This window comes from Falco punctatus (genome assembly GCF_963210335.1).
Source record: "Falco punctatus genome assembly, chromosome: 5".
Taxonomy (NCBI): domain Eukaryota; kingdom Metazoa; phylum Chordata; class Aves; order Falconiformes; family Falconidae; genus Falco; species Falco punctatus.
Window position 1 is genome coordinate 55,541,939 of NC_137584.1, and position 20,710 is coordinate 55,562,648.

The 20,710-nt window shown below is 37.3% G+C and overlaps 1 protein-coding gene across 3 annotated transcripts in view; it reads left to right on the forward strand.

Annotated features, from left to right (window-relative positions):
• The first annotated feature begins 1,756 nt into the window (after positions 1-1,756).
• The window catches only part of MED23 (mediator complex subunit 23), a 40,461-nt gene continuing 21,507 nt past the window's right edge, over positions 1,757-20,710 (forward strand). Inside the window, exons 1-13 of one of the 3 annotated variants that reach the window (XM_080390377.1) lie at positions 1,757-1,961; positions 5,050-5,081; positions 5,190-5,277; positions 6,015-6,139; positions 6,281-6,392; positions 7,175-7,273; positions 7,833-7,934; positions 8,874-8,943; positions 10,425-10,537; positions 11,772-11,867; positions 12,451-12,468; positions 18,928-19,128; positions 20,554-20,697. In XM_080390377.1, coding sequence (XP_080246503.1) covers positions 1,902-1,961; positions 5,050-5,081; positions 5,190-5,277; positions 6,015-6,139; positions 6,281-6,392; positions 7,175-7,273; positions 7,833-7,934; positions 8,874-8,943; positions 10,425-10,537; positions 11,772-11,867; positions 12,451-12,468; positions 18,928-19,128; positions 20,554-20,697 — 1,260 coding nt within the window. In that variant the 5' untranslated portion in view covers positions 1,757-1,901. The remainder of the gene's footprint in view (positions 1,962-5,049; positions 5,082-5,189; positions 5,278-6,014; positions 6,140-6,280; positions 6,393-7,174; positions 7,274-7,832; positions 7,935-8,873; positions 8,944-10,424; positions 10,538-11,771; positions 11,868-12,450; positions 12,469-18,927; positions 19,129-20,553; positions 20,698-20,710) is intronic. The other 2 variants (XM_080390378.1, XM_080390379.1) reach the window with 2 other exon arrangements.

Genomic DNA, 20,710 nt, shown 5'->3' on the forward strand with positions numbered 1-20,710 from the left:
ATTTAGGAGATAAATCACTGTTGTGACGTCTTAGGGAGTTCAAGGCTATCACATGGTCCAGTTTTAAAACTCAAAACTGGGCATAGTATTTGGGCCAAGCTGTCAACCAGGACTCAAGTTACGGTTAGACCAACTCTGTCTAATAAAGGTAACCAGTTATATTTGGCCTGGCATGGTAAGTACAGTTTTGAATTAATGTTGGTTAATGACATAAAAACAATATAAAGTTGTATTAGGCATGGAGTTGTGGACAGATTGTGGTTTGGTACGTACTGAGGCTGGATCAAGATCTGGAGCCCAAGGCACAGTTAGGAATGGCTCTTAGCCTGTGAGTGTGACAGAGCAGTAAGGCAGGAAAAAGAAAGAATAGTAGACTGGACCTGAAAATAAGGATAAAACATAATGATGACTAAAACAACCTCTTTCAGGCTCATTTTCCAGTCCCATTATGGGTCACTATGGGAATGGATTAGGAGCTTGGCATAGAATTAGAGTAGATACCTATCCTGAGCATTGCCATTTTGATAAAATATGAGGTGGTCCACCCAGGGTGGGCAAATACTGACACTACACGTTGACGGGACATCCAAGGGCATGTTCGATCATACTGCAACACACTTTAAATAAGCACACAGGGAGGAGTATAATGAACATTTCTTACACAATAAATAGCTTTGCACTAAGACTGATGGCAACCCAATTCTAAGAGCAACACAAGCATGTACAAACAGACCTCCAGCTATATCCTCTCTGTTTCCAATGATCATTCAGACATGTATATGTATGTAAATAAGATATAGGTAGCCATTATTTGTTTCCCAACCAGGTATTTCCCGTTACTGACAAGAATACACTGACTTTGGCAATGTATAGGGCTGCCTGTTGGCTACAGCATGTACCCCCACTGCCTGTGCAGGTGCTGGCACTCCACATACCACAATTTCCTGGAGTACTTTTTAAATTTATTGATAACATTTCTCATTGTTTGTTATGTATTCTTCTAGGCTTGTTTACACAAAAGCTGTTTGTTTACAACAAATAATCTCTATCCAATTTCACCTGAGCTTTTCCCCTGTGGATACACCCAGTCATTTTCCACTCGTCTCCAAGACTGGAAATGTTAATTTCCTGATGCTCGGAGGCTTTCATCTATCAACTAGAATTTGGGATGATCAGCTTTGTTTTTCTGCTGTACACCTAAGTTTGTACCTAGTTGCCAGCACTCACTGAACTTCGGTTCATGGCCAAACAGCCACAGCCAGCTCAGAAACTACAGTGCCAGCATCACAAGAGCCACAAAATTGTAAAACTCTTTTGAGTTTACATTTTACATTTACTTATCACTTAAAAACAACTGCACATGTGTGAAGTACCCTCAGATGTTTTCAGACAAATGCCTTTTCAGTTTACTCCACCTTTATGACTTTTTATGGGAATAATACTGACTCTATAGTAATTACAGCAAACTATAGTCCCATAATAAGTAAGGGATCCTTACTGTAAGAACTAGAACATTTATTTTTTCAAATTATTCTAAGAATAGATTATTCAAAACCCAAAGAAGCCTAAACACGTAAATAATCCCTCCCAAATTTAACAGGGCTGCCGCTTTTCCCCTTCGGATTCAGCTCCCTCTTCGCCCCGCCGCCGGCAGCGCCTAGGGGCGGCCAGGCGCAGGCGGAGCGGCCGAGCCCCGCGCCGGGCGGGCAGGGGCGGGCGTTGCCGCCCGGAACGCTTCCGCCGCCGGAACGGCCGGGCTGAGCAGCCGCTTCCCGGGGAGCGGCACCGGGGACGGAGCTTCCGGCGGGGGAGGGAGCGTCGCGCCGCCGTCTCCGCCTGACAAAGGGCCCGGCGGGGGCCGGCGCTCGGTGGCGGGGCGCGGCGCGGCCTGGCCTGGCATTATGGCGATCCCCATGGTGCCTATGGAGACGCAGTTACAGAGCATCTTCGAGGAGGTGGTGGTGAGTCTGTCCCCGGAGCGCCGCCGCGGGGACGAGGGGGAGCGGTGTGGACAGGCCGGGGCCTGGCGCCCTCCCGTGCTGTACCGTCGGCGGGCCCGTCGCGACGTGTGCCCGGGGGATGCGTGGGGGAGGTGGTTTGTCAGAGCCGAAATCCTCGCTCGGCTCAGTTTCTATGAAGAAGCTGACGCAGAGTAGAACTGGGAGTAAAACAGTGCGAGGCAGATTGCTTACCCAAAGCCAAATTATAGTGTGCTGGCTTATTCTGTAGAATAAGCAGTTTAAGGAGGTGCTTCGAGGGAGGCTATGAGAAGATGAATGTCTTGAGGAGGCAGCATAATGAGCAGGTCATGGAAATACACCCATACCATGCTATCTGCAAAATGAAGCATAGTTCAGTAGGTTATTAGAGTACTTCAGTTGGAATGGACCTACAACAATCATCAGTCCAACTGCCTGACCAGTTCAGGGCTGACCAAAAATTAAAGCCTGTTATTAAGTCCAAACACTGATGAGGGCATCGACCACCTCTAGGAAGCCTTCTCCAGTGTTTGACCACTCTCTTAGTAAAGAAATGCTTCCTAATGTCCAGTCTAAACCTCCCCTGTCGCAGCTTTGAACTGTTCCCATGTGTCCTGTCACTGGATGCCAGGGAGAAGAGATCAGCATCGCCCTCTCCACTTCCCTTCCTTGGGAAGCAGCAAAGAGCAATGAGATCGCCCTTCAGCCTCCTTCTTTCTAAACTAGACAAACCCAGAGACCTCATCTGCACCTCACAGTACATTCCTTCCAGCCCTGTCAACAACTTTGTTGCCTTCCTCTGGCTTCACTCAGGGACCTTCACATCCATCTTAAATGGTGGGGCCCAGAACTGCACACAGTACTCGGTGAGAGGCTGCACCAATGCTGAATGCAGCAGGATAATCACTTCTCTTGATCTGCTGGTTATACTGTATTTGATGCACCCCAGGATGTGGTTTGTCCTCTTGGGTGCCAGGGCACACTGCTGACTCACACTGAGCCTGCTGTTGACCAGCATCCCCAGTTCGCTTTCTGCAGGGCTGCTCTCCAGCTACTCTGTTCCTCTCCTGCTTTGTACTTTTACCTGTCATTACTCTGTCCTAGGAGCAGGATCCAGCACTTGTTCTTACTAAATTTCATGCCACTGATGATTGCTTAGTGCTTCAGTCTGTCTAGATCCCTCTGCAAGGCATCTTGTCCTTTGAGAAAGTCAACAGCACCTCCCAGTTTAGTATCGTCAGCAAACTTGCTAATGGTTCATTCAACCTCTTCATCCAGATCATCAATAAAGATGTTGAACAGGACTGGCCCTAGAATTGAGCCCAGAGGAACACCACTGGTGACTGGTTGCCAGCCAGATGCAGCCCCATTCACTACAATTCTTTGAGCTTTGCCCTTCAGGCAGTTGTGCACACAGTGGTCATCCCATGGCTGGACAGCTTGTCTAGAAAGGTGCTGTGAGGGACAGTATCAAAAGCCTTACTAAAATCCAGAAAAACTATATCCACTGTTTTCCCTTTATCCTCGAGGCAGGTGACCTTATCATAGGATATCAGATTAGTTAAGCAGGACTTTCCCCTTGTGAACCTGAGTCATTGGGTAATTAGATCATTGTTTTATAGAGCACAAATGAGTGAACTTATTGGTAGATTTGAGCACTTCATGGTCAGAAACAGTGGGGTGACAGTAGCTGATAAAGTCCTGACTGACACTTCAGATAGAAGAGGCCAATCAAATTACCTGAACTGTAAAGAATATGTAGGTCTTGTAGAGAAGTGTAATTGAAAAAGATGTCCATATGATGAATTTCAGTAGAGGGAAGGTTGTTTTTTTCTTTCTGTTTTATGTTTGTATTAAAAAATGCATGATGTACTTTTCTTTGAATGGTGTTAAGTTGCTTGTAGTATATTAATTGCCCATACCAGATTGGTTTCTTGTTTTGGCACTGTCATTTGGATTATGTTTTCACGTGTTTAACATTGTGATTTGAGTGTGCTGTCACATTGCCTGTATTTAAGCAATGTTATTTGCCTAGATTTTTTATGTAACACCCCCCCCAAAAAAAAAAAAATATAAAACAAATCCTTACAAAATTTCATGGAATTTTTGAAGCCAGAATTGAGGAAATAGTGAGTACTTAGTTTCACTGCTGCTGTTACCAACTTGGTGGACAGCAGCTAACTTTTGACGAACAGTTGACGATTTCTCTTTTGCTTCGTGAGAAAGCTGTGCATAGCAGTGACAGGCAGTTCTAGGATGTATGATTGAAAAGGATACCAGAAAGATTATTTTGTTAACATGCTGATATTTCTACAATATAAAAATGAAAATACATAGTGGTCAATTGTTATAATATATATTATTATCTACAATATTGTAGATGTTATCTACAATATAAAAATGAAAATACATAGTGGTAAGTTATAGATCACATCTGAGTATAATACAAAATACTTACAGAAGGTAGAAAAAGATGTAGGGTAGTATTTTCCAGAACCTGTTTGCTGATGTATTAGAATAATGATGTAGAAGCCTTTGACCAAATTGCAGTTTTAAAAAAGGAATGTTTTATAAGGGGGAAATTGGATATTCATATATAATCTTTCACCTAGTACAAGACTGTCTAATCACTCAATGGAATTTAAAAAGCAATGCTTCTAACTCAGATAAGAAAGTATGTGATTGATTTATGTGAGTGTCATGGAACATAACTAGAATAAAAACAATGATATTCAAAAACATTAATTTTTTTCAAAGTATGAAAAAAGAGCTGCAATAAAAGAATCTAACAGTTTATCCAATTTTACAAAGTAAATTTATCTCTTGGTGTTTAGAAGAAAAAGAAACAAACCACAAAACAAAGAGCCTTAATCTGGATGCACAAGGTATATTGTTTATATGAAAACAAAGCAACCTCAGCTTTGAAAGAGTCTAGCATAGCAGAAGAAATACATCTTTCTCTGATACAGTCCTGTAAAAGTGCAACTTATTCTGTTGCGCTTCATCCTAGTGGTGTGATACTCAAAGAAAACCTTTTTACATTAGCTCACTTGGGGTTTTTGTCTTACAGAAAACAGAAGTAATTGAAGAAGCTTTTCCTGGGTGAGTTTAATACTGGTTTATTTGTGCAAGAATTTCTGTATAAATGAATTTTTCCGCTTGTGCTTTTTCATTAGGTACTGCTAATAACTAATGTTCTTTTTACATTAGTATGTTTATGGACACTCCTGAAGATGAGAGAACCAAACTGATCAGCTGCCTGGGTGCTTTTAGACAGTTCTGGAGCAGTCTTTCCCAGGTTAGCATTTAATTTGTTGCTTATGTGTACTTTAGGTACTTCTTTTAATATAGCGATACCTTGTCCAGTAGACAAACACTCAAGCTGAGGTCTGTGTCCAGTCATTCAGAATCTAGTTTCAGATGTGCTGCAATAAAGAATATAGGAAGACTTTGCAAGAAAAAGGATTGGTTTTGACATTTACAAAATTATATAATTGTTCATCAGAGGTTGGTGTACAGTGCAAATAAATATAAGCAAATGGAAGTATAATAGTAAAGAAATAAACAAAAAAAAGTAGTTGTTTCAAGATTTCTGGTAGAACTGAGTAGGTAGGGGGAAAAAAATCATTGTTTATGTTCAAAAATTACCTTCTAAAAGTTAGGTATCTCTAGGCACTGTTCTGTAATTGGAGACCTGGTCATCTTGGTTTTCATTGAATTTGATTGTAACTGTGAAAAGGAAAGGATAATGTAGAAAAGTTCTATTTTGTTCTATTCTGTGCTAACTTATATGTGAAAACCAAAGTTGACTATAGAAATCGATGTTTCACTAGGAGGTGTTACCAGTACTGGATGGCTGGACTTGTTAAAAATCAGACCAAAAGACTTGTAGAAATAACTGTATGTGGGACAGCTGGACAACTTCTGTCATTATAATCTTGTTCTTGTATTTGTTTCATTTCTTCATGGTAGGATACTGTACAAATTATGCAGTTTGTTTCACTACCTGTATTCTTCCCTCTACTGCTTTTTCAGGAATCCCATGAACAGTGTGTCCAGTGGATTGTAAGATTCATTCATAGCCAGCATAGTCCTAAAAGAATCTCTTTTCTTTATGACTGTTTAGCTATGGCAGTAGAAACTGGACTTTTGCCACCCAGGTAAGCTGCGTCAGAGTGAATCGATGGGATGCATACAAATTGTAATATTGGATGGTATTTTGCGAAGGCATTGTAAAATTATTGCTGCATAATATGTGTTTATTATCTACCATTCATTCTTGCGTTGTCTCCTTTTGCTAGGATGGTTTGTGAATCTCTGATAAACTCTGATACGCTTGAGTGGGAAAGGACACAGTTGTGGGCACTAACATTTAAATTGGTCCGGAAGATTATTGGTGGTGTAGACTACAAGGTATCTTCCACCCATTCCTTTCTTTGTGCTAAGACATGGTATTTTCTGGCTTTGTTTTTATGATTTTGTCAGACACAGTCAGTGTTTCAAAGTCTGCTTTGATTATGAAAGAAAAATAATTCGCTGAGACCACTTTTAATGCTTTTTCATAGTTGAGCTTTACCTTGATGGGTAATTCTGTATGAACAATGTAATTCTTCCTACTCTTTTCTGTATTACACAGTCGTCTTTCATCCCTCATTTCAGTTACAAGCTAAGTAACCCTAACGCAGTTGCAGAAGTAGCACACATGGGAAAGTACTACTATGAAGCATTAAGGCTGAAGTTCTGTCATCTGCTCTGACCCCTCTTGCTACATAGGAAAAAGGTCCTGAAAGCCCAGTCTTTGGCAGGCTACAGCTCTTAACAGAAAGAGTATGAAAGCGTGTATGTCTTGCAGAGAATCATCTCACCAGCATTGGTGAGCATGTTAGAGCGAAAAACGTAAACTACAGCATTGTACGTTGGTCAGCACAAGTAGGCTGGATTGTAGGTTGGGTGTCTCTGGATGCACATCAAAATTTTGACAGTTACTTTCTCATCTGTGGTATCCTAAAATGGAGAAGTTCTGTAAGGAGTTTAAAGTCATTAGCATTTACATTCTCAGTGGAAGCCTGTCTTCTGACACTAAGCAACAAACAACTAATTTGTCTGTCAAAATATTGTCTGACTATTTCTTGTGTAACGTTTCTGCCAGAAATAAAGAGGATCTGGGAACATTAATTTTGAGTGCTTTCTTTTAGGGTGTGCGTGATCTGTTGAAAGTGATCCTAGAGAAAATCTTAACAATTCCAAACACTGTGAGCTCAGCTGTTGTACAGCAACTTTTAGCAGCAAGAGAGGTAACTATCTGAACTTTGAATATTATCCCTGCAGAGGAAGATAGGCCTCATTCTTTTGTTATTGGTGAATTTCTGGTAGCTGGGATGGCTGTCTTTCAGAGTCGGTACAGTTCAATGCAAAGACTTACTGTTTGTGCTCTTTAATTCTTTTCTGTAGTTCTATTTTATACAGTAAACGGAGATTTTTGGGGATATTGTAGATCAGCACTAAAATCTCTAACAGGAGAGTCAGGCCCAGTGTTTGACTGACCTAAGTTAAGATGTATGAGATATAGTATCAAGATTAATTTCTTTATTTTTGTCCTTAGAGACTAAAAATAGTAATTGTTTTCAATACTTTGTAGGCAGACATAAGGCATAGTTTTACTTAGGCTTAAACAATATAACTTACACCTGTACAATGGAAAACAGGTTTGAAACTAATGTAGTATTATCAGAATACAACTTAAGAAAGAGTATTTTAACTCTCTTTCATGGGCTGCTACAGACTGGTAGACAGGCTACACCTTTGTTTACTTTATCCAAAGTCTTTTACACTGATGTATTTTTTTATTTATAGGTGGTAGCCTACATTTTGGAAAGAAATGCATGTTTGTTACCTGCCTACTTTGCAGTAACAGAAATCAGAAAACTGTACCCTGAAGGAAAACTTCCCCATTGGGTAATGAAATCAGATCATGTAATCTGAGTTTTGTTCCACACAAAACAAAATTACTTTCATTTTTTAAAAACAAAGTTTAAATGAAGATTTTAGTTCTCCTATGTAACAGTAAGCGTTGTGTTTAGGCATGTAAATTAAGATACAGACTTGATGTGATTGCAGCAGTAGCTCCCTGTGTTCTTGCATGAAATTGATGACATAGTTTTGACTTATGGCCTGATGTTTGAAACTCTTGAAGCACTCAGTTGGTTTTGTTGAATATATTTGGAAATGCAGGTCATGCTGACCTATAAGTTTGTGCTTTCTCTGTCACTTTAAATAGCTGACCAGTGTTTTCTTTTTGTTAAATTCAGTTACAAAAATACTTGGGGCTCTGGTGCAATGAAAATGGTCATTGTTTCCAGAAAGAATGTAATGTTGATACAGTTATTAGTTTTGTATTCTGTTGAAATAACTAGGTGTTGGCAAAAGGATAAAATTTCGACTCCCTGGAATTAATGGGAAGACTGTTACCGGCTTTTTGAGCCATCCAGAGTGTGCTAATCTGGGTCCTTTGTTTTTGTGGAATTGTTATTCAGACACAAACAGAGATTTGTTGTGAACAGAAATTCTAAAGTTTTTCTTAAATCATCTGTTACTAAATGGTGTGCACTGAAATAATACAGTATGTATGGGAGAAACAGTTATTATATAAACTTTTACTCAGGTGCAAACTAAGAGTGCTTCCTGTCCCTTCTTTACAAAGTCACATTTTTCCTTTTGTGGTTTTAGGTTCTGGATGATTTTTTCCAGCATATTGAAATGTGTAGGAAGCTAGTTATTGTAGTAGATTCCTGTATGTTTTATTAAAATGTATAAACTATTTTTAAGTCTTAAATAGTCTTTATCAGTATCTGGAACTTAAACCTTTAACTTATTTTTTCCTCTCTCCTCACCCAGTTACTAGGTAATTTAGTATCGGATTTTGTGGATACCTTCAGACCTACAGCAAGAATAAATTCCATTTGTGGTAAGCGAATGACTTCATTAATTTCTTCAAAATAAATTATTTGGACTATTTTGGTTCTTATACCCTTTGGGGCATATATTTGCCTAAGCAAAATGATTCAGAGTTTATGTTTCACGTAGTATCTTTACTCGTGTCGGCTTGTTCTCAGACTTGCTTCTCTTATTTTTTTTTTTTGCTTTGAAGAGATTAATTCATTGTGATGAGATCAAAATAATTTTTTACTACAAGTTGGTAGTAGAAGTGTACTGCTTGTTACATGGCCGTGTAGTTTCTAACTACAGTAGACATTAAGGAAATTGTAGGTTTTCTTTGCTCAAGGATTTTGAGTTAATACGGATCCACTAGTGTGTTAGTCACAGAGTGTTTTCTGACTTCAGTTTCCATTGGAGCTTTTGTAGCTGCTCAGTCTTATCCCTGTTGTCGCAGGCTTCTGTGTGAACATTTCCTAGCTCTAGAGAGTACTGGTTCTCCTTTTCTGTGAAAGGAATACTCCTTTATTTATTGCTAGAAAACTGAAGAATCAAATTTGACTGTTCTAATATGATGCCCATTGCATTTTTCTTCAAAAATGTCTTCTGTTTTCTTTGAGATTAAACAGCTGCAGTATTTCTTAGGTCTGAGCAAGGATTATTGCAACTGAGCTTCTTCAGTGCAGACGTTAAGAGTGTAAATTCATCTGTAGAACTCCAAAGAATTTTGTCTTTCGGAAGCAGTGGTTATTCTTCTATTGAAAGGGTGGCATAGCTCTAATGCGTATGAGTCACAGGGATCATGCACAAATTTTTACACGTCTTGGGTGTGTAAATGACCTGTATGCACCTAAATTTAGATGCTGGTATGCAGGTGTGCTAAGGGCTCATATCAAATGTTTAGGTTTAAGCAGCTGAAATAAATCCCAGGTGCCTAATCTACACTGACCAACAAGTCCTAAGTTTACCCTGCAAAAAACTTGTCATGTGTGATCAGCTGAATCACATTGGCCTACATTGACTGAATTGACTAGATCTCCACTGACTAACTGGGGTACAGACACTTGTATTTGACTAGTTTGCTGAACTGTTTCCTGCCCACAGTTTATCTTCCGTGGTGGATGAAGGAAAATCAAAAGAGTTGATTATATACTTAGGTTAGTAATACCATTTTCATTGCAGGAAGGGTCAGTGAAGCAAAATTAAATCCCTAGGTCAAGCGACGGCAATGGAACAGTCTTTTGGTAACCTAAAAAGGCACTGTTAGGTGAATATTTGCAAATACTTTTGGTTTTGGATACCCAATCTAAATAAATGGGGATTTTACTCCTTAGATATTTCATTAGTTGAAAATTAGGAAAATAAAGTCAGCCTGAAGCATTCCTATGGTAAAAAGCTTTAAACTGGAAATTTAAGGAGAGCATAAAAGTGACTGAGGCTAGTTTTTGTATCAGAATGATTAAATAATAGGCCAGTTTCACTGTTTTAGGATTTATGTTTCATTGCATGTAGGTCGCTGTAGTCTTCTTCCTGTGGTAAATAACTCAGGTGCCATGTGCAACTCATGGAAGCTGGATCCTACAACCCTTCGCTTTCCTTTGAAAGGTCTCTTACCATATGATAAGGTATGCCTTATTAAGTTTCTTAAGCATGTTATATTCAATAAATACAAAACTTTTATGTCATTAGAGGGAAAAAAATAATTTAAACTGTTAATATCTAGTTGTTCCAGCTAGGCTGACATTGAAGCCATAGAAGTTTTCACTGTATTAAATACTTCAGTGATTGCAAGCTATATGCAAAGGACCTTTGAAGTAGTGTGTGGTATAACCCGTGCCCAGAATGCAGAAGAACATGAGATTTTTAATGTGCTTTGCGGGTGTGTGCATGTGAAAGAGCAAGTGAGAGCGAAGAGTTGACTGGAAAATTAGTTTAGCAATGGGAAGATGTAAGAGAATGGGAAGGTAATTTCTTCTTTTCTGTGAACTTTGTTATTCTATAGGAAATGAATTTCACAATTCAAACTTAAATATTTAAGTTATCTTATTTAAACTCAAAACTTTGAATGTGAAATAGTGCTGTACCAAAAGAATTTTAAAATTGTAAAGGATCAGGACAAAAGTCCACGTTGTCCAGCATCACATATTCTGGTATGCTAGGTATCTAAGGAAGAATATAGATAGTATATCTAATGACATATATAGTGTTCACACTGTATAGCCATTATCATTTTGGGTGTTCCCTGCAGCAGATTTGCTTTCTGTATATTTACTAAACCTTCCTCTTCCAAATATTTGTTCAGTCTCCTCTTCGGCCCGTGTAAGCTTTTAGCATCCTCCACATCCCTTTGACAAGGGGTTCCGCATTTCAACTTTTATGTTGCATAAGGAATCGGCTCCTTCTGTTTGTTTTGAACCTAGCTTCAGATAGCATTTTTCTTTAAACTTATTCAGCTATTGGAAGATACAGTGAGCAGTTGTTCCGTATCTGCTGTCTTCATGCTACTCATGATTTTTATGCTTCTTGGTCATGTGCTTCCCAGTTGTCTTTCCTGGCTTCCTTTGAGTTCTCGACGGTCTTCTAGTATTTCAAGTCTGTTTCAAAACATGTGCCGTTCTTTTATTGGATGAAGAATGTTCTTCTGCTTGGTCTCCATAAAATCTGTCACTTCTTAAGAGCTGTGATTATTTCCTCCATACTTTTGGGTATCAGAGACCAAAAAGATCTGCCAGATAATACCTATCAGCATAAATTAAACATTCATTCTTGCATTGTTTAACTCAGTTAAACGTAAACTCAATATTAAACGTAATCTAGAGGCAATATATGTTTGTGTGTGATTGCTTTTTTTTTTTCAAGGATCTGTTTGAGCCACAGACTGCTTTGTTGCGATATGTGCTGGAACAACCGTATTCAAGGGATATGGTCTGCAATATGCTAGGTCTGAATAAGCAGGTACTGTACTATGCTGTAACACATGATTTAATTCTGCACAGAATCTGCACTATTCTTTTTCTCTTTTCTTTGCTATAGCTAACTAAGCAAAACAGTTTAGGTCCAGAGAGTGATTTTTTTTTTTATGTTATTTTATTTTTTTATGAGATCACATTAGGCTAATTGGACACTGTTGTTCCTATCATTTGTATATTGCTTTACGAATGTTAAATTGAAAAGTGGAGATTTAAAATATGATTTTTTTTTGGCATTGCTTTTTTTTCCTATAAGGCCAGCCTCAAGTACACCTTTGACAGACAGTAGGAGACTGCTAGCTCAAACAATAAAAATGGTTATTGTTCATCAGTTTTTAAAGCATTGTTGTACTCTGTTATATTGGCATGTTGTAGTATTAAAACAGTGAGAAGCTGGGTTTTGGTGTTTTGTTTGTTTGTTTTTTCTTTTTATACCTTAGAATGGGAGGGCTTAGTCTGACTTGGGGAACCTTGAGGCTGGCCTCATAGTCACTGTTTTGTCTTTTCTTTTTTTCTTCCTTTATTTTTGTTCTGTCCTGTCTTGTCCTGCCCATCCTCCAATGCTCTAGACCTTGAACATTGCTCAGGTATGTTCACAACCTTACTGTTGTATTGTGACTAACGATACGCTGGCCGCTTTGTAGCCACTGATTCTAGTTAGAGAATACATGTACAGTCAGGGCTTGAAATTGGCAGGACCATTAGTCAAGGACAAATTCTTACTACAAATCTCTAGAGATATGAGAGATGTAGTATAAAGCTGACAGTCAGTGGTCCTTTGGTCCTAAAATTTTTGTTAGAATGGACTGCTGCCATTTACCTTACCAGTCATAAGAACTTTTACCTTATCTGCTGGAATTTTCAGATCAGGAGAGATTCTTAGTTCAAAATTTCTTTCCTTATGCAGGTGGAAAAACATCCACTGCACGTGATTGTAAAATTAAGCTGCAAATACATGTTTACATAAAAAATCCAAAAAACTTTACTAGTGGAATTTTCTTATCAGCAGGAAGCCTCTGTAAACAAACTTCCCAACAGGCAATTCTAATATTCTCCAGGCTAGGTGAAAGAAATGTAGTGCAGAATACCATGTGAAAAGTAGTACCTTAAAATTTGACTACTTGTGTAAACAAATTAATAAACACCTGAGCAAATCAACCAAGTGGATTTCCACTTGAAATTTGAATTATGTGTATTATATTTACAGTTGATCCCTTGTTACAATAATCAATTCCACACCTACTTTAAAAAAAACATGTTCAAGATTTATAAAATAGCGTTGCTGTTTGCAATACTATAGTGAAGGTTGTGTCAGTGTTTCCATTCAAGAAACTTTTTTCAGATTTGTAACTTGACTATAAAATTTACATGATCCTGAAACCTTGTGTATATTTCCCATTGTAAGTGAAATACACCAGTGCTCTTTCTGGATTGGGACAATGTTTTTGAATGCGCAGATTCCTACATCTTGGCAAACAGTACTCCGTGTTGTATATGACAGTCTTTTGTATTTGAGACTTAAAGCAGCTGGAATGTTAAACCTTGGAAACGAGCTGCTAGGGTTAGTGTTGAAATGAGTAGTATTTGTATTCTGTGTCTATTTCTGTGTCTACATTCAGTTAATTAACTACTGCATCTTGTATCTATGCATCTTGTAGCTGGTAAATTATACAAGATCTAGAAAAAAATATATTGAACCCATTTTAGTCTTCTAACTACATATGTATGGTCTGTGCCTTCAGGTCAAAAAACATTGATATTAAAAATGCTGGTTTTTAACTCTACTGTTCTCTAAAAGTAACAAGAAAATCTAAACGAAATAATGAAATAAATTAAACTATACTTCTTAAAATTTGTTTACTAGTATAGCAATTCCTACACAAAGTTTCAACCTGGCATGAATTTTTATGGCCAAGGAACAAACTTGAAGAATGTAGCTTATAAAGGAAATGCTGACAGAACATGAACTATAGCTGTGTTACTACAGTTACACCAGCATAAAGATGTTTGGGCTGTTGAAAATTTGTTAGTTAAAAATATAAATACAGAGTAGGGTGGTGTAGTGGTATAGAACAGGAAGTTAATGTTCCATTTAAACATTAATATACTCTGTTTAAATCTGTGTAAAACATTAAAATTTTACTCACTTTTAGGTACAAATTAACTTCATGCTATAAATTAATTTGTTATTGTAGCCACCTGACAAAAAGTAGTAGCATGCTTTTCACAAGTTGTGTAACTATATCGATGCTTTCAGTAAAATGGCTGATTATTCTGTATTTTTATTATTAGAACTGAACTAACCTGCAGAAATGAATTGTCAGTATAATAGAAGACACTTAGAAATGCAAATAGTGCCAGGTTTCTTTCAAAATAAATACAGAAACACCTCAAAGCAATGATCATTATATATTTATGATCATTAATGATTTATGTGAAGCTGCTTGTATGCCCTGTCAACTATTTATACAGATCCAGTTGCAGGATTGGAGCCTTCATTTGAATCTTTTGGCATCACAAACTAGGTATGGTTCGGCCAAATTTGTCCTAGTTCTCAAATATTCTTGAAGATGAACAATGAAATCTTCTGCTTCAATCTTAACTAAACAGATCTGTTAGAAAACTCTTCACTTAAGCCATCTCATGAGTTGTGTAAATAAAAAAAAATAAAAAAAAGAGTACAAATCCAGCTGTCCTGTGAACTTTGCAGAGAGAAAAATGAAGAGAGTAAACTTTGATAAGTTTATAGATACCTATGTTCCTTTAGGTTTCTAAGTTTTACTGTGGGATTTTGTTGTGGGATGGAGTTTTCTTACACCTTCATCAAACTTATAGCTATAAGTCCAAATGTAGTAATATGGACTTGAAAACGTTTCTTCTGTTGGAGTCTGGGGATTTTTATTTTTTGCTGCTGTTAACTTCTGTGTGGGACAGTACCTTCTCTTGTATACCTTTTTGAACTGGTCTGTGGGAAGCAGAGATTTAAATTGTATTCTATCGTGTATGTTATTACAGTTTATGGTTGGACTCTTATCTTAAGGGTCTTTTCCAACCTAAAGGATTCTGTGTCAATTTATATTCTGCTGTTAGATCTGGGGTGATAGTCCCAATACTTAATTATCTTTTAAATAATTTGTTAAGATATGTGACAGTCTGGTTTTTTTGGAAAGTGATAAACACTTCAAAGTGTCTTAATGCACCGATGCCAAAGTACGATTCAATTTAGGAATCCTACAGTTGGTTCTTAAAATTGAGCTTTAGTAATGTCTTAAGGACACAAAGTCCCTTTGAACATTTTGGTTTATATCTTTACCTTTGCTGTATGTACAGACTTACATGAAGATAAAATGCCATTTTTGCTTGCATAATTGCAGTCAGGATTGTATTGCAGTCCTCTAAATGATGAAAAACTTTGTTAAACTTTGATTTCTTTGGGTTGGGAAATATTTGAAAGAGGAGGTAATTTTCAGTTGTCTGGTTTCTATAAGGTATAAAACCTTTTAATTAGCAGCGATAGTATTTAAAGAAAAAAATGATTAATACAATATTTGGCTGATCACCTTTTAAACCAGCAGTGGTGATCTGCAGTTTGAGTAGGAAATTATTTATGCCATACTCTGTTCAGGTGGATGTGTAGTTGTATTCCCTCCTAGTTACAAACCAGGATAGTTTCCTTGGGGAAGACGTTATTTCATGTCTGTCCATGTGTGGTGTAAGCAGAATCATTAAGTGAGAGGAATGACATAGTGCAATATTCAAAAACTGACTTTCCCTTTGATTTTTAAAATATCTTAAGTTGATGCTGGAAACTTAACATCCAGTATTACTAGTGTTAACGCAACAATGCACTTTAATTAAAGGGCTGTGGTTATTTTTTATATACTTCTGATAGTAAGAGTGTGTGTTGAGAACACTTGAGTGCAATCTCCTTGTTGAAACTTACTCCGTATCTTTTTTTTTTTTAGTGAAGAAAGCTTGAGAGTGCCCACTGAATTTGGTAGGAATAGAATCAGGCATAATATAAACAGCAAGCTTTAATGTTTTGTGTCTTGGTAGCATACAGTTTTGGAAAATGGAAGTGAGGGAGCAGGTATAGTTCTGTCTTGTATTAACTACTTCAAGCATTTAACTTACACATTTTGAATTGGACTTTTTGAGACTGTTTATTCTTGCAGGGATCTTGGGCTCTGCAGTTTGGTCTTATGAATCCATTTCTTAAGTTAGATATTGATTAAATATTTTTGAGCTAAATGTTCTTTACTTAAAATATTCAAAAACTATAATAGCTTGCAGCTAGCCTTACTGACTTCTTAAGATACTTTTCTTTCAGGGAACACTTTTAACGTGTTAAATACTTCCCCCAAAATACCTCAACCAACCAAAAAAACCCCACTCCAAACCCAATTGAAGCGTTGATCCACTTAAAAAAGTACCACTAGTCCATCAGAGGGCTGGTCTCAAAAAATTTTAGTTTCAAGTTTTCATGGTAGCAGTTCCCCTTCCCTACCCCATGCCCCTTTATTACTGTATGGATTAAAAATGTTTTCAGTGAGATTATGTATTTGTCAGATGTTTAAATATTATTTTCAGGGCAAAATGGAGAATATGTATTTATATAATCAAATTACAAAAATTTGAATAATGTTCTCTTTAGGAAAAAAAGAGTAGTAGTTTTGAATGCTATATGTTTTAATATATAATCCAAAACAGTGTTTGGGTTTTTTTTGTTGTTTGTTTTTGTTTTGTTTAAAAAATACCAAAACATGAGCTCCTGCTTGTTTGTGAGGGGAATCAGCTCTCACCTAATTTTTATTAATCTCGGTATACGCTGAGATGTTCTTTCAGTTATGAGCAGTTAATAAAACAAGGCCCCAATCCTGCAAATTCTTATGCAGCACAGTATTCTGCTCCAAAACTATAGCTACAAAATTTATGCAAAAATGTATATTCACTGAAAATACAGAAAAAAAAAATGCCAGAAAGTTAAATTAATGAAGATGGAATGTGAAGTACTGCTATATTTCCTTTTGAAAATTGTTTTTATAGCAATAAAAGGCTGATTTTCAGAATTAAAGATGAATATTTTTTTTTTCATTTCCTGGCTCCTAAACATTTTTCAATCTTAGAATTACTCAGAATAGTGAAAATTCCTACTGGAAATTCTGGCTTTCTTTTTAACAGTAATATTTTCCTGTTGTATTCTTTGAATAACTTTATTCTAAATTAATATAGCCTAACATGATTAGGCTTTTGGACATTAACCCATTGCTTAGCAAACCTAAATTTCAAGCCCTGTACGTGGTAGTTTTGCATGCTGGATTATAAACTAGTCTGTAGTGTTGTCTGTTGCACCCTGCTCTGCTTCATAATTAATTGCTTTGGGAGGGGGAAAAAAACGAACCACAAAAAACCCAAAGTATTCTCAACTGGTGTTGTTAATACTGCTCTCTGTAAGCCTGTAATGTGGTTGATCTGTGATAATGGCGTTGTGTACTGGAAGAGAAGGTGAGACTGTAATGTAATCAATGCATTCTGGTTTAGTTAGAGGTTTGTGTTAAGCATGTGTCAAGAAAGCACAGCTGGAATTGTAGCTTTCTGCAGTTTTGAGCTGGCAAACAGCATGCAACAGGGGATGCTGTTCACTATATTTTGTCAACTCTTCCCATTCTTGCGTTTTATTTTTAATTGAAGAGAATCTCTTTTTTTTCATAGCAAAAGACTACCATCGATGAAGGTAGAACAAGCATCTCCTTTCAGCATCTCTTTCTTCTATTATTTCTTTCTTTATTAATTAAAAGGATTTTTTTAGGCTGCCTGGCTAGTAAGTCAAAGAACTCATCTAAGGCATCCCTAAAATGTTATATGAGCATTTGGGCAATCTTTTTAAACCTTTTTACATGCAACTTTTTGCCTCTAGAAAGGGATACTGCATTTCCATGATTAGTGTTTGAGCAGCTCAGTTCCTTTTCTTTTGTATCATTAAAGTAATAATGTTTTCTTTAAGGTTGCATTATGTTACAGGCATCAGGTGTAAAAAACCAAACCAAACCAAAATAAAATACACCAACCTCACACTAAAGAACTTGTGATATATGACGTACTTCATGGTCTTAAATTAAAGATTTATAATCTGAGTTTCAAATCACTGGTAGCAGGCCTGCTTTACATACATCTGTACTAACTTACGTATCTGAATATAGAATGCATTCCTTACTTGACCGTTATTAAAAGTCATCATGGAAGGCGTGTATTTTAAATGATTCCTGTGTTTCCATATCTCTCTGTGGAGATTGTGGCAGTCTAAATCTAACCTCTGAAGAGCTCGTCACTATGATATGTAATTTTTGTTCTATTCACAGGCTGTAGAACATACCACTTCTATCAGATTAATTTTGAAGTCTGTGATCTTGTACCAGGTGGCACTGTGTCAGGAGGACAGCACCTAACTGTAGGGGTATTAACCAAATCTTGATTCTGCTGCTGGTTGTAGGGGAGCCCAAAATGAGAGTGAAAAAGAGAATAGTCATTGAACACCTCTATCATGTATTGGGATGTTGCCTCTGGGTTTGGTGGTGTAATTGATATATCTTCTGTATGGTGATCCCTACTTTTGAAATTGACTTAAAGGAGAAAAGAAGGAAGGGGGAAAAAAACCCAACAAATAAACCCCAAAACAAATGAAAGAACCCCCACCAGTGCATTAAAAGAATGGACTTTGTTTTCCATGAATGTAAGATCAGAGAAATAACATTCTGCTTGAATTTATTAAAAAAACAAAAGCAAAATCCTCAGATTTTATTTGCGCGTTGACGATCTGTGTTTTGGAACTGAATAGAGAATTATGTAGTGTGTGATAAAATGTAAAAATCATTGTGACCTGTAACATAGTGCAGCTTTAATACACTGGCTTATCCTTAACTTAAGTTCAGACTTCATTTCATGCTTCCCAGCCTTCTGTCAAAATACTGTACTGTAACTGCAACTGTAGAAATTCTGAAGTTAGTGGCAAGGCTTTTGGAATACTGTATCTGATCTCTGCCTTACAGCACAAGCAGCGCTGCCCTGTGCTGGAGGACCAGCTGGTGGATCTTGTGGTGTATGCCATGGAACGGTCTGAGACTGAAGAGAAGTTTGATGATGGTGGAACCAGTCAGCTTCTGTGGCAGCATCTCTCCAGCCAGCTCATTTTCTTTGTGCTCTTTCAGTTTGCAAGTTTTCCTCATATGGTCCTGTCACTCCATCAAAAGGTAAATTGTTTGTATCACTCCCAGGTGGTAAGAGAGATTTTAAAAACAAAACAAAAGACGTTTTTAAAAAAGGCACTTACACCTGCGATAAGTACCTTATACGTAAGAATTAAATTTTTGATTGTTGTGCTTTGTAGAAATAAGTCAAATTCTCAAGTTGCATTGCTGGTGAGCTAGGTCTGTTTCTAGTATATTCAGTTACAGGATGTTACATTACATTTTGATTCAAAATGTGCTAGTGACTAGAATAAGGAGATAAACTGGCATAATTCAGAAGATCAGGGTACTGTGCTGTTGCATTCGGTTTACAGCCAAGCTTCAAACAGACCAAATGCCCTGTTCAGTTTTTGAGCTAATGAAACATGTAAATGGATGCAAGAACTTGTTTCTCTAATCAGTTTACTCAAAGATCATGTGTCCAATTACAGTCATACTGGAAGTCACAGTCCAAAGTTATTATTACTTCCTAATAATTCCATTAAAACTATACACTTCCTAGCATTTACCCTTTTCTCTGGTGTTCAGTGTTTTTGACTTCTAAGGGTGGTGGTGCCAGTCCTCCATAAGAAAGGCGAGGAGGGGCTACAGTAAGTCAGGAACATCCTAAGCCCTTCACTGAAAGTATGGCATCGATGGTAGGAAAGGGGTGTTCTTTCTCTTCACTATAGGATCAGCTTGTAGCTATTTAGATACAATTTCTAACATGGACTACACATTGTTCCATCTTCATTTGTCCACAGTTCCATGTTACATCAGAATTTACTATATATGTTACGTTTCACTTGTGAGGCATTCTAATTCTCTGCTTGTTTAGTTATCCCTGAAATTAGTTTTACCAGGGTTGCATTCCTTTAATTACTGTTAAGGAACTATTGAACCAATAGATGCTATACAACACAGTTGCATAAATATGATCTAAACCTAAAGCAAGATAGATAAGATTAGAGTACTGGTTAATAGAGAATTGTTACAGATAAAGAGGTTAACTACAAAAAAATAAACCCAGGTGGGCCCAGATGAAGCAAGCCCAAGTTGTTCTGATTGAGACTTTCTTTATAGAGCTAGTATAGAACCTGGCCGCCTGCTAGCAATGACAATACTGTACTGGGCTACAAGGTGACAATTTAAGTCCGATATTTAAGAGTTGGTACTTTTTCAAAATGGTGATCCTCAAGAGGTAAACACATTTTAAATCTTACCAGTAATTGTTGTGGCCCTCCTGGAGTCTGTTTCTCTGTTTCAACTAATGTACCTGTTTGCCATCTTTCTGAAAATACAACATGCATTTCTGCCTAAGCCCTGTTACACAATTCCCAGTAGTCTTGACTGGAACTCTTTTAGTCTGCCCTTCTACTTTCATAGGAATCTTTGCAGCGATTTTTCTTCTGCATGCAATATTTGTCTGTTACTGAGTGTTTTTGACAGTTGGCAGGCCGTGGTCTCATTAAAGGAAGAGACCATCTGATGTGGGTGCTACTCCAGTTCATCTCTGGCAGCATTCAGAAGAATGCACTGGCAGATTTCCTCCCAGTTATGAAGCTTTTTGACCTCCTGTATCCTGAGAAAGAAGTAAGTTTTCTCT